Genomic DNA, 13,910 nt, shown 5'->3' with positions numbered 1-13,910 from the left:
CAGTTGTATATAATTTTCTGAAAGGTAGATAGAGCTGAAGGTTTTCTTTGCTGTGTACCATATACACCTGAAGTAAAAGTTATGCTTCCTAAGCAGTCTGTAAAAAAAACCAAAAACAATCAAACTGGTTCCAACTCAGAGAATGACAAACTTGCCCAGTTTGACCCAAAGCCAAAACTTTATTTCCGGAAGGAAGTTGGTACAGTAGTAAATATCATCCCCCAAATAGTAAGCCTGTGAAAGAAGCAATGAAAGAATTTTAGACACAACTTCCAAGACACTTCTCCCATTTTGAGAAAATATCAAAGCTGAGTTATTCTGTTCAGCAGTTTGCGTTTTGCATTGGAGGGAAGTGCTCTGAGATGGAGACTGCTTCTCATATGACCTTCAGCAGCTCAAGTTTTGACAGTTTAAGCTGTCACAGCAGCAACTGCTTAAAAACATTGCATACTCATAAAAAGTTGGCATTTCAAATCGCTGTTAGGTTCCCAGGTAGTGTCATTGGAAACTATGGAGTGTAAGTTCTGTAACAATTGCCTCTGGCTATAGAAGGCTGGAATTTGAGGTCTGCACAGTTCAGCCTTGCAAAAGCTTTTGTATTACAGATGTTGAAGAAGCAACTTAAAAAAAAGCAGTAATGAACTATACAAGTTGGTTTTATTTTATTTTTTTAGTGTTGGTTGCTCCCACCATTAGCAAGATAAATATTCTTAGAAGCATTTCATAGAATTTGCTTTCAAGAAATGTGTTTGTTTTAATAGAATAAGTGGTCCTTAAAAGCTGAAAAAAGTTAATTACAAAGTCCTTGCAAAGTCAGTTAAATGCAATTCCTTGACAGGGAGAGCCAACAGTTAACATGGCAACAATCATCTGTGCAGGGGGTGTTAAGAACAATAAAGTATAAAGCTTCCATTTTAATAAAATCTCTTTCTCATTACTCCCAGAATAGTTTACTGTTTTCTTTTGAAGGACACATGACAGTGCAGCAAGCTACAGGAATTCTTCCCTGTGAGAAACTAGGAGAGTGTCCTCCTCTTATCTGAGCAGTATGCCCTCTCTCCTCCTCCAGCAAACACTCAAAAGTAGATGGGAAACAGAAATCAGGAAAAAACCCCAAGGTTTTTCTTAGCTGTCTACTTATTTGTACTACCATTACTGAAGAGACAGGCAGAGGCCTACCAAAGTTGTGTCCATCAGTCCCTTTAACATTTGGATTTAGGCTGCTTTTCATCACAACAGTGATTTGAAAGTGCAGTGATTTGAAAGATCTGGCTAAGCCACATCCATAATGGGAAGGCAAAAATAAGCATATGAAGTTGAGCAATATTCCCATGTTAGTGACACTTGAAGTGAACAGATGACAGATCAGAATGGATCCCATCAACCATGATGATTCATCTTTTCAATCCTCCTGCTTCTCTTTTAGCAGATTAGATTTTCTTCCAACTGATCAATGCAATTGATGTACGTAGTTAATGGATTCCTGCCTCAGTGGCATGGCAAGCACTGTGGGCTCCATAGTGGTCCCTTTCACTCCCACTGCTTTCTTCCCCTTCCACGCTTGTTCTCTCTGCACCAGAGCTTCTCTTACTAGGTGGAATCTACTGTCACATCAGACCTCTATTTTTACTGTTTCCTTAACAGCTTTTAGTCTTACTAAAATTTTTCGTGAGCAAGCAAAAAAAACTCAAAAGCCACACTTACAAACAGTGAAAGTTGGGCTTTTTGCCTTCACCAATGTGACTTTGCATTTTGACACAAGATGCCTAAGGCTAATCATTTTCTGACTTTTTACGCTGTTGAGGAAAAGCTTGCTAAAATCTGGTCATACTAACAGTTCAGTAAACATTACTTTGCTCTTTAATACAGCTTGTCTTGGGAGACTATAATACCGCAAATATTCACTTTAGAGCATACATTTATGTTATGCAAGACTAGATAGTGTCCTGCTGCTCTCCCTTGAACACAGGGCATCAAAATATGCAGCATCTCTTACAAGCACATCTTGAGAAGTAGTGTCATCTTGTAACTGAACAGTGAAAACTACAGAAGTGATGGTTTAACCCCTGAAGGAAGCTGCAGCAGGTTACTTAGAAGACAGATTTATGAAAACATGGCAGATTATTCAATACTCAGGCAGAACTGGACATGACATTCATTAAAGAAATACATCAGGTTCTTCAACTGGTATGAGGCATAATAACCTGAACTTCCTGAAGATTTGAAGAAAAATATTAAGAGCTACAATGAAATGTTTTTATATTTTACTTGTTTAAGGGAAGTAAGGCTAAATTTTAAGCTTCTGCTTAGTAGTTGCACAATCTCCAATTAGATTTCATGAGAGTAGTCAGTCACTGAACTAGAATTGAAGTTGTATTATGTAGTTCCATTGTTAGCAGGAGTAAATAAGTACACTTCACCTTGTTGTACCTCAATGCCAGTTTGACACTAATACCAGCACTGTTAAGGATTAAAACAAACAAACAAATTAAAAAAAACCAGTCCCCTTGCCCCCACCTTACAGCCTAGTCTGTTCAGAATGCAAGTAGACAGCCATGAAAAAAACCACAAAACAACAAAACCATGTTTTGATTGGTGCAAAAAATACTCCACTGGTTACAAATCATGCAAGTTACCAAGTATACTTATTCTTCATTTTGAGTTGCTGGGGCAAAAACCTGCCCTCTCTCCTTCTGCCAAGCTCTCAGATGTTAGGCACCCACCTTTTGAGCTGTTAAGAGTCTGTGAACATCAAACACTTATTTTATGACTAAGGCCTACAAGCATTCCCAAATGGGAAAAATGTTCACATTAGTGGACATCCCCCTACTATAACATTATTACAATCAAAACTGGGTAAGAGAATGCCTTTAAGCAAAAGGATCCGATATCAGAGGTGCAGCTGTTTTCACTACTCCCGCCTTGATCTTGTACACATGTCATCTTCATCATATTCACCCATCAACTGCAACAAAAACGTTCCAGTGTAGAGAAGAAACTGTCCAGCTATTTGTGCTGCATGGGATATTAGCTGAAGCACTTTCCTAGAAGAAAAGCCATTTATTTAAGAAAAAATCACCAGCAAGATGACATTACCCCTTTCCACCTACACCACCTTTATCAGTCAAGTTGATATTTTTAAAAACTCTCATTCCTTCTCACTTCTGAGCAGCTGGTCATTTTTATACCTTCTTTAGAAAAAATATTTGATTGACAAAAAACTAGTTCATTCTGCCAACTAGAAAACACATTTAACAGAGCAGGCTATCATCCTGCTAGACATTTACAAGCCTTCTGCAAAGCCACTACTCAAACTACCAGAACACCACAGAAGACAACTTTGCCTGGGAGCCCCACAGCACTCCTGCAACATAAATCCACCTCATGTCACTCCTGCAACATAAATCCACCTCATGTCTCACCTTTAGGTCATTTATGCAATTCTTCATGTATCTCCAAGCCACAGATCGAACTTGATTAGATCTGGAGCTGAACAATCATATTACAATAGACGCCCAACAGCAAAACTGGTGCAGCCAGATGAAGTAGGGCTGTCCAAGCTACAAGTTTTAAGAATTCTCTCTTCACAGCTATTCTATTTTTAAAAGATTAAATAAGAATCATCATTCAAATATATAATACTGTGTAAGAATCAGTGTAGGTCCATAAGCTAATATCAGGTAAGCATTGGAGGTCTACAATATAAACTGTGGATCATCACTGGATCACAGAGGAATAGAAATAGTCATATTTGAATGGTTGTTTATTCATCTTAGTTGTAGGTGCATCTTCCTTCCATTCTCCAAGAAACAATGGGGATATCAGTACTAAGAGCTATATTGGAGTCTTATCCCCCAGAAGTTAAGTAGGCCCTCACAAGCATGAGGCTGAGGGACTGGGGAAGAGATACACAAGAACTGGGGCCATTCCAAACCCGGAATGGGATTGGTTTCTGAAGATGCAGCAACCAGACTAGCCTTCCTCTTCTGCAAAAAAAGGGGGGAAGATTTTCTGAATTCCTGTCTGAGAAAACATGCATGCTGCTATTCACTTGTCCTTTGATCTTCAGCAGAAAAGACAAAGTCTTCTTCCTTCAAATTCATTTTTCCCCACTGTGATGAAAGAAGGTTTGCAGTCAAAATCCAGTGCTTCAGAAGATTAGAATACCCTGTACTTATAGCCTGGGAAGCCTTTCAAGAACACTGTATACTTATTTGTGCTTCCCTGAAATGAGCCATTTCAGCATGTTCTTCCTCCATCACACAGGCCAAGGAGCTTTACAGTCGTAAGGAAAGCTGGATCTGGTACTGAACTTTTGAGCAGCTGCAGTGTGTCACTTGCACACAAGAGCAGTTGCCACTTAAGCCATGGAGCAAGTTATTTGTTGAACTGGACATTTGATCCTTCAGTTGGACACTGCAGGGAGACACCATTAGGGGAAATGCACTAATCAGATCTGGCAGGCTTCCAGTCCCTCCCACCCATGAACAACTGTAGATTTTTTAAGTCCTCTCCCTTCACACTCTGCAAGTGGACTCAGGGAGAGGGCATCAAAATTAGCAATCTGGAACTCATTAGCAGAGGGACCTAACATCATCTGTCTCCTATTTAAACAGCAGGCCAAGACAGGCCGTACTAGTCTTATGTTCAAGGGTATCAAGGTTATCTCTTCTGTCACCCCTGTCCTTTGCTAGCAGACTGTTTTCCCACCTTGCCACTGGCACTTCCCTTACAGCTCAACTGTGTAAAATAACAGTGCTTCCAGAAGAACTCCACAGCTACTTCAGCTGTTGCCAGCACCACTCCTTTCTCAGCAGCTGCCCTGTCTTGGCAGGGAGGCAGAATTGTCACTTCAAACTCTCCTTAGCAGCGCAAGTTCCAGTGCTGATACTCAGCTCCATAGCAGGCAGCCAGAGATTAGAGTTTGTTTTGGCTCAGAAAACTTGACAAACATAGGAACTAGAGGAGTGCAGCTGTCCAAGGGCAAACCTTTGCTTTGAAGAAACCCTAACAAAGCCAGTGTTACAGGTGGGTGTAGCATGCAGCTGGATCATTGCTGCAGTCTGACCAGAGACAGTCTCATCTACAGTCACACCAGCTGTAGCCTGAAAGATTAAGCAAGGGACCCCCCAAGTAGAGTGGGAGAGGTCAGTCAGACTGAAAGACCTGGAACAAGATTAGCATTACAATGCTAATTAGCATACCTGCATCAAGAGAGGAGGGAATACTTAAAGACTTCAAGCTAAAGACTACTTGTCACTCAGGGGAAGTGAAAACTTTGCTTATGACATACATTTATGTCTGTCAGATCTGTCCTCGAGTAATAAAATGCAGCAATGCTACACCACTGTGTATCAACCAAAATTTGAAAAGTCACATAGAGAAATTCAGGGCTGCAGCTTAAAAAACTGTCAAAGTATGTCGAAGGTACCTGAATTCAGGAATCTTCTTGAACCAGGGTAGGATGCAGTTTTGACAAGGCACCAAGTTTTAACTCATTGTTGCAAACCATGGAGAAGACAGGTATTATTTTGCCCCTGAATAAGACAGCATTTCCCAACAGCCAGTTTTACCAAATTCACAACCCACCACAGATTAGTCCTGCAGAAGACAGTGGTCCTTGATAAGCTCCATTAGTCTGCCTCCAGAACACTTGGTTTAAGAATAGTGAGGTCAGTGTCTTACTACAGATGACAAATTCACATTAAGATAGAGTGTCATATCTCTTCCATTTTCCTTTGCCTCTATGTAGCTCAGCTGGTGAATTTGGCAGACAGTAATTGCAAAGTCCAAGCAAGCTTTAACACTAGATCTCAAATTCCTCTCATTTCATTCCCTGGAAGTCCTCCCTTCAAAGAGCTTCTTCCTCAGCCTTCTGCATTCTTCAAACAAATCGAAGGAGTTTGGGGAAATTCTCTCAGCAAAACAAAGATATTACACTTACACCCTTGCAGTATATACAAGCTGATAAGATTTTGGCCTTGGGAGAAATTTAAGATTCCACCATAAAAAGCTATAGGAAGTTTTTACAAATCAGCTATGCACCTTTCAAAGGAAGATTCAGCATATTGGCCAGTATGTAAGAAATAATAAAACTAACTTTAATAATACTAACTTTATAAACACACCTGCTTCACAGAACCAATAGCAAACAGAGATTTTATATTAACACATACACCTGATCAGTAGTGGCAACATACTTACCGCAATACACTTTTTGCTCCCATGAATTTGATATCCCATGAGACAGAGTAGATCTCATAGAAGGTCGCCTTGATGTTTAAGCAGCCAATAAAATCCTTAGGGTTCAGCTTGTACAGATCAAATGTGATGTTAGCTACTCCATTTCTTGTCTAATTTAAAAGAAAGAGAGACAGTTTGTACCACAATGCAGGAAACTACAGCAGGAAAATTGTTAACAATGCAGCTTTTCAGAAGAAGCTTTGCTTATTCCAGTCTTAGGGTTAGCTCTTGGTCAATTCTAAACTAGAATTGAAAGCATTAGCACAAAGAAAAGCAAATATGTATCTTATGTAATTTTGTTCAAGTCCTGACCAGGATTTTGAAGCTATTCCAAAAGGACATAGAAGTTCAAGTGACATAACACCTCCTGAATATTTCTTTTCTGTAGTAGAGCTTCTTCAGTGTATACTGAAGCCACAGGTAATGACACTGGACAGTGCTCCTACCACTTATTTATCCTGGTACTTTCCAGTTGCTATCTGAGGCAGCACAGTTAGTCTACACTGAAGCAGGTCACTAAATAACCAGGATGATGTTCTGTTTAGGAAGGAAGACAGTACTGATGAGCTCTCTTAGAGACAGCTACAAAAATATCATATGCGAAAAGTCATGTCCTCATATCAACCCCTGGCTCATAACACCTCTTTTTCTTCCTACTAAAAAGAAACACAGGGAGGGAACCACTGCTGATTAGGCCTAGGGTTTAGTAAAGAGTTTTTAAGAGAAAAATCAAGGGAGAAGGAGCGTGGAAAGTCATCTTCCACCTTAAATCCAGCCTCCTTTATCGAAAGCAGTCCTTGTCTGCTGCAGGGCTGACAGTGTGCTTCAAGAAAGGAAAACCAAAAAGAAAATAGTGAAGAGAATCCATATTTACAGAGACATCTAGTGGATACACAGGATCCTCTGCTCAGCACATTCCACTCAAGGTTAATGGCCTGGCAGCTGTCAGGTTGTTTTTTGCATGCTAAATGAAGCAATAAAGTTGCGTAAGACCGGGGCTTTTTGTACTTGTCACCCCAGCTCTCAGACAGTGTCATGATAAGTCAGACAAAGTTAAACACAGCAGTATATCATTAGCCAGCAGTTTTATGCCTGTTTTACTTTGATAGCCTCCAAACTCCAGCAATAGGGTCCCCTATCAACAACAGCTTTGGAATATGTAGAAGTAGTTGGTGTACTTGGTAGCATGTCCCCTCCTAGACCCTCCCTACTGGCATCCAGAATATTTGGTTAAAGCATAATACAGCTGGTGCTGCACTCTAGATGATTTGTGAAGCTGAAGCGGTCCTTCTGCTGTCACTCAGCACATACTGAAGAGGGGCTGCATTCAAACTTGTGCTGCTGCCATGCCAGACAGGATAGAGGGGAAAGGAGCAAGGTGGAATCACACCCTGGCTACAACTTCTTTTTTGCTCTTGGAGCTCATGGGCCAGATGTAGCAGGTTGATAAGCCAGTGAGATATCTTGGGGGAAAATGTCCAGACTGCCCACACTGCAGCAGGAGACTGAGAAAACAGGGCCACAGAACTGAGCCATATGTGTACAAACATAAAAATGGTATGTCTGCTTACAGCTCCACAGGTAGCTCTGCACCTAGTAGAAAAAATGATGCTAGCTTTCTAGCAACAACCATGTAAAGGAAAGACAGTTAAGAGTTTGACTATGTTATTAATGTACAGATGACTATTTCCCCACAAAACCACTAATTGGACATTGAATTGATGTGATTAGAAGGCTAAAGCTAGCGAGTTTCAATAGTTCTTAAAACATCTTGAAGCTTGTAGACTAACACAAGGTTCTAATGCCAGCTTTTAGCTATTTGTAAAATTAAACACAAGCATTTTTCTAAACTTCACTAAATTATTACTACATTCACAAGACAGAGCTTGCTTTACATAGCTTAATTTGGCCATTTTTTATGTTTTAAAAGCTAGCTTTTAAGGACATTTACTCCATTAAGTTAAAAAACACAAGGTCCTAATTTTCTTTATGTTACAAAAAGTAAGTAAAGAACAAAGTTATTTCTCTAAAAGCAGGGTATTTTCCCTACGATTCTTTTCAGTTGTAATGTTTTATATCAATTCCTGGTAGATCTTCGCCAACAGAATACGTCCAAACAAGGGAAAATAAAAAATATGGACTTGATTTTTTGCCCAGGAAGGCTCAACAAGGAATTGATACCTTGACTTCTTTGGGGTAATTTTTCTTCCTCTTCTGCCCTCTTTCCAAAAATTTTAGCAGCCACAAACATTCTTCCGTCCACTTCTACTCAACTGAGAAAGAAGAAGTCAACACTTACTGGTGCCCATTTCTGTCCTTTTTCTAGAACTATGAAGTGTGTATTATCATCCAGGGACTTGAAAAACTCTTCTGTGTCCACAACTGTGCCATCTTCCTCTAAAACCAGAGTAATTTTTCTAGCAGATATAAAGAAGGAATCTAAAGTCTGGAAAAAAAAAAATCAGTACATTTTAGCATTCTAAAGAGAGCCCATTATTTCATATTAAGATTTGTTTATTTGACATAGTCTCCCAAACTTCCCCAGTAATGGTTTTTAGAAAAAAAAGTCTGTGGTTTGTCTTTCTGGGACACTGTATTTCACTATAAGTTTCAGTCAGAGTGGGACTGTTTGCTATACCTTGCTGATGAGCTCTTGCAGACTGCTTGCAACAATTCCTTTCCTCCTGCTTCGGGAGGCATTGGACACACGGAAAGGTCGCCCTGCAGGCACGAGAGGAGGGAACAGGGCCTGTTTTGTTATGGCTCCTACAGATGCTCCCATGGATATCAAAGATCTAAGACAAACAAAAATTCAACATAGTTATAAAAAACCAGTCATGTCAAGTTGTGCGAGAAGGAGGAGGACTGTTGAGTTCCATGACATAATCACATTATACGAGTAATTCACAGATCATGTTAGACCAGTGGAGCTTCCTTTCAAAGCTAAGTACTACACAGCCCTACAGATATGTCTCTGAATATTTCTCTTTTGCTCATGGCGTTTGGAAGCACTTTAAAACAATTTCAAGCAGATGTGGGCCACCTCTAGCTCAGCTGACATCAAGGTCACAATTGCAGTGAAGCTGATGGGTTTTAATACTGAATTAAAAAGGCAGCAGCTCTTACTGCATTCAGTCACTTAGATTATTCTTTTTACCTGCAAGATAAAAATGCAGTGAGATAAATAATTAGTTGAAAGTAACCTTATGTGTTAAGATAGGAGTTTCCTTTAGGAAGACTGAACATATTACCCATATTCAAAACACCTACTGTCAGAATCCAAGTGGAGCTTTTCAATATAGTTATGCTTGACTTACAAACAGCCAAGGCCTTTATCTTGTAAATTATATCTACAGCCTATAAAACTTGATTGAGTTCTGAAAAACATAAACTAAGACTTGTGCCCTAATGTATCAGAAGGAGTCAAATGAAATGAAAGTTTAGATCCAAGTACATAAATACATGGTGGTGGAGCAGGCTGTTGCCAGAGAGGCTGGAAAAATTCAAACACTTTTAGAAAGATGTTTTAGATTTTCTGGGCAATTGCATGCTTTAATAGTGACTGCTTACCTTTGGTAAACCAAGCACACGACACTGGTAACTGCCTACTCGCACAACAAGGTACAGACCTGCTCTCATCTACACTTAGTGCCACTTTTTTTGCCAAGTGCCGTTGGCTAATTCAGTAATCAGCTTGCCAAAAATGATGCTCTGCCTGACACCTGGAAAGAAAGGATTGATCTCTACATCTTTTAAAGGGAGACAATATTTTGCCTGCCACACCCCTGGACTTTACCTCCTTTGCTCCTTAATACTGAATTGCTCAGGGATGGGAAAGGGATGCATCCCTATTTTGTTCTCCCACATAGGTGTAAAAGGTCAACTCTATGTAGGAAAATCTATTCTCAGACACTTTCACCGAGGGTAAAGGGGTGAACTGGCAGCCTTTTTCTGCAGCCAGAGAGTGAATACAGGAATTCCTAGAACAGCAATGAAATGGTATAAAGTTACTCAACTAATAACGTCCCAGTCACATCTTTTTCAAAAATCCACACCGACCATGGAGACTAACTATCTTTTCCAAACCTCTTATCTGGTCTTTAAGCAATTTTTGTAACTGAACAGATTCAGATTTCAGCAAATAATTTATTTCCTGCTCTCATTCTGAGCCACAGTTCAGGCTATTGCCTTTCCTTTTTACACCAAAATTTCCCTTCTTCAAAAACTCTTTGGCATTATTGGAGCTTAATTTTTTCAAAGGAGGAGAATGAGAACGTTCAACAGTTTTGTTCTAGCTTATGCTAACATCTTCTTGGCAGTGCTGTCTATACACTAGGTCCCTAGCTTTCAACATTTGGCATATATATACACATGGCTGATGTAAATCTCTCCCCTTCCTGTAACAAAGCTGGTGAGGATGAGCAGTCGGCATGGCTTTCAGGAAACAAGCATTGTTTCAAATTAAAGAGCTAATAAGCACTATTCCTCCTGGAGAAGGGTCAAGACCAGGGAGGAGGACAAGGTGACAGTAGCACCAACAAAGGCACTGAAGCTCCACAGAAGGGAAGCCTGCTGGGACAGGGCGTGTTTGTCAATCTCATCGCTGACTAAGTTAATAGTCCCCCAATCACCCCACTGGTCTGTGGGCAGCTTGCATTCTGAATCACTGAGTCTCTTCCTCAGACAGGAAGCCTGCTCATCTGCCTTGGGGCTGGGGATGCCACAGGGCACCCTGACGTTAGAAAATGCAGCTCTCAGGTTTCAAGAGCTTTCACAGCTAGTTACATCTCATTCCCTCTTACACATTTGAAAATCTGTATGTAGAATAGTTACTTGAGTGATGTATATGACAGTACTGCCAATTTTTTTTTTTTTTTTTTTAGGGACAGTCAATACCAGACCCATTGAAAAGTTTGCTTTCCCATTACTTAAGCCAAGTTGTCATTCACAAAAGACAAAGCATAAGGTAAACAGCCAAAACACACGTGCCAATACAGAATGAAAAGTGTTAGGGGCACAGCTCATGGCAGAACTCAAGCTAACAGGGTTCACCTCAGGCATTACCACAACCCACTATACAAGCCATACGTTAAAGCTCTGAGCAGAAGTTCCTAAAGGGTTCAAGATCAATCACCTCACACTGCTGCCTAATTCTATCAGATTTAAAAAGTCAGAGACGAAAACCCAAACTAATCAGATTAATAAACCAGGACTTTCATTATCTCCACCAGACAGTGACTGAACAGGAGTCGAAGTCTTAAGAATTTATTTAACATTGACGACATTACACTTACATTTTGATCAGACCTGTCAATATCATCTTTAAACTAAGGCTACTTACGAAGCAGTGAGTCTGAGCTTTAGGGCAGGCTGAGGTTTCAGCTAATGAGAAGTATTAGGAGACAAAAGCCAGTATGATTAAATAAAGCCAGATAAACAGAATGCGAACTCTTCCGTTTCTGGGTCAATTCCTGAAAGCTTGGGTTTGTGTTTGGGTTTTTTGTTTGTTTGTTTGTTTAGTGTACCACTCTCTTTCCCGGACTATAGACTCAAATAGGCCAGCCTACACCCAGGGCTCTTAAAAAGATCCCTTCTTGTTGCAGCTGTCCTCAAAACCCAGACAAACCAATTCCTGATGCAGGGAATTCCTCTGCTAGACTGGAGTTACCAAAAATAATTTCCTATTAAAAGCTGATCAAGCTAAGTCAAGAAACAAGTGGTGGAAAGAAACTAAGGTATAGTTGGTTTTATTATAAAGTCGAGTGACATGTTAGATACACATTTTTTTTTTATTTTTATACACATATTTTTATTATTCTTTAAAGTTGAAAGAATCAAGTCCTAGCTCTTCCCTAAAGGAAGAGAAATCCTATGTCTGTGGAAAACAAAAATACATTTTTAACTGAAAGATCAAATATCTTCAAAATCTAGCATCTTACCTAGTTTGTTTTGGATAACTACAATCTGCTAAAGAGGGACTCGCAGATACTGCTACAAACATTCACTGTAATGTCAAAACTGGTGGAAGAGATTAATTCATTTTTTTAGGAGAATCCAGGGATTAAAAGCCTGCCCTGAGCCCTGCACACATATTTCACTATTTACCCTTGGTTGCAACATGCCCCATATGTTTGTATAAGAATCTCGCTCATAAAAATCAATGTTGCACAACACAAGTGGTTCCAGGATACGGCACAGTTTGCTTTTTAGGTTAGGGTTCACTGGCAAATGGCAACGTCAGGAACAGTGAAGTTAAAAAAAAAAAAAGAAAAAAAGAAAAGGGTCAGAAATTAGTCAGGAGACTTAAGGTTCAACTAGATGGCAGCCATGGTCTCCCTAATTAAACAAGAGCTGTGGAGATACCAGAACCGCAGGTGGCAGTGGATGCGTTTTTGGGTAGTGTACAGAACTGTACCTCCATGGATGTGGTTGACACGCCTGGAACGCAAGCGGAGGCCAGGGGTTGTGGTAATGTTGTCACCGAGTACAAGCGGCTCCCGGCTACATGGAGGCTCCGCTCCTGACTCGCCAGTTCCCGGCACACAGGCGGCAGGCTCGGATGCCGGGATGTGAGCGCATCCGGTCGTTGCACCTCAGCAGGCAGTTTAAACTGAAAGGCTCCCACTTGCGCTTCCCTCAGCAGAATTTCAGCCAGGATCACAGAATCAAGGTTAGAAAAGACCTCTGAGATCATCGAGTCCAACCTTTTACTTAACACCTTGTCTACTAGACCATGGCGCTGAGTGCCACATCCAGCCTTTTCCTAAACACCTCCAGGGACGATGACTCCACCACCTCCCTGGGGAGCCCATTCCAATGCCCAGTCGCTCTGAGACTCTGTCAAGAACTTCTTCCTAAAGAAGGATTGCAGGGCTGCGAGAGTGTCTCGACTTGTTTCTCCCACTCAGGGCCCATCAGGTTTAATCCCCCAGGAGCCCCGCCCGCCTTGGCCGCCCTCGCACCGCGCTCCCAGTGCGCCCTTTGCTCCCGAAGCGCTAGAGCAGACAAAGAGCTGTTCAGATTGGGCATCCCCCGGCAGCCAGATCCGTCGCCGGGATCAGCGTGGGAAGCGGGGATGGAGAAGGGGTGTGGGTGTCCCGGCACTCACCGCAGCAGCGATATCACGAAATCCCACGCCACCTCCATGGCCGGTCCGGCCGCGGGGCAGCGCCGGTCACGGTGCTTAAGTGTAGCGGGCGGGGCTCCTCCTCCGGGTGGAGGTGGCCCCTCCTGGTCCCGGCCCTTCCTGCCCTCCCTCACTCCGGGGACAGTGGGAGCCGTGCCCTGGGAAGAGGGAGCACTGCCCAAACAGTCCTGGCTGGGCTTAACGCTTGTCCACAGCACCATGGCGCCAGCGGGGATGCAGGAACAGGTGTGAGGTAGCGCACTTCGGGAAGGAGTATTTTTTCAGGTGCTTTGTACTTTACCTGGGAAAGGAGCGAGAAGGATTTTGTTCAGTGTGTATCGGAGGTGCATGCTACATTGTGGCTGGATACAGCTAATATAGTAACAGTCAGAGCATTAGAGCATTAGAGCATTAAAGCAAATCAACAGATTAAGTATCTCAGCTTCTGATTTTAGAGCCTGTGAATAAGCTTACAGCTCGGATTAATGTTTACAGTAGCTTCAGTAAGGGTGTTTACTGTTACTCCTACAGGCAGGAGAGC

General features: G+C 41.5%; 1 protein-coding gene across 4 annotated transcripts; it reads right to left on the bottom strand.

Annotated features, from left to right (window-relative positions):
- Positions 1–665: 665 nt before the first annotated feature.
- Positions 666–13,485, bottom strand: CIDEA (cell death inducing DFFA like effector a). Of its 4 annotated transcripts, none has more exons than XM_032704534.1 (6): positions 13,352–13,485; positions 8,882–9,038; positions 8,543–8,689; positions 6,205–6,353; positions 2,887–3,044; positions 666–2,448 (listed from the first exon to the last, which is right to left on the bottom strand). In XM_032704534.1, the coding sequence occupies exons 1-5, from the start codon at positions 13,387–13,389 to the stop codon at positions 2,912–2,914; spliced, it is 624 nt and encodes a 207-aa protein (XP_032560425.1). In that variant the 5' UTR covers positions 13,390–13,485; the 3' UTR covers positions 666–2,448; positions 2,887–2,911. The 4 variants fall into 4 exon arrangements, with proteins under 4 accessions (XP_032560425.1, XP_032560434.1, XP_032560422.1 ...); XM_032704543.1 differs by having other exon boundaries at positions 666–870; XM_032704531.1 differs by having other exon boundaries at positions 666–3,044.
- Positions 13,486–13,910: the final 425 nt, after the last annotated feature.

Source organism: Chiroxiphia lanceolata, chromosome 1 (assembly GCF_009829145.1).
Source record: "Chiroxiphia lanceolata isolate bChiLan1 chromosome 1, bChiLan1.pri, whole genome shotgun sequence".
Lineage (NCBI taxonomy): Eukaryota > Metazoa > Chordata > Aves > Passeriformes > Pipridae > Chiroxiphia > Chiroxiphia lanceolata.
Note: the sequence above shows the minus strand (reverse complement) of the source record. Positions and strands in the feature narration are given on the sequence as shown.

What these genes read in the sequence shown, in the direction of transcription:
- CIDEA (XM_032704531.1), bottom strand. Translation starts at nt 13,389, where the DNA reads ATGGAGGTGGCGTGGGATTTCGTGATATCGCTGCTGCG. An exon ending in TTCGTGATATCGCTGCTGCG is followed by an intron (nt 9,039 to 13,351) that starts GTGAGTGCCGGG and finishes TGTTTGTCTTAG; the next exon opens with ATCTTTGATATCCATGGGAG. An exon ending in GGAGCAAAAAGTGTATTGCG is followed by an intron (nt 3,045 to 6,204) that starts GTAAGTATGTTG and finishes CTTTTCTTCTAG; the next exon opens with GAAAGTGCTTCAGCTAATAT.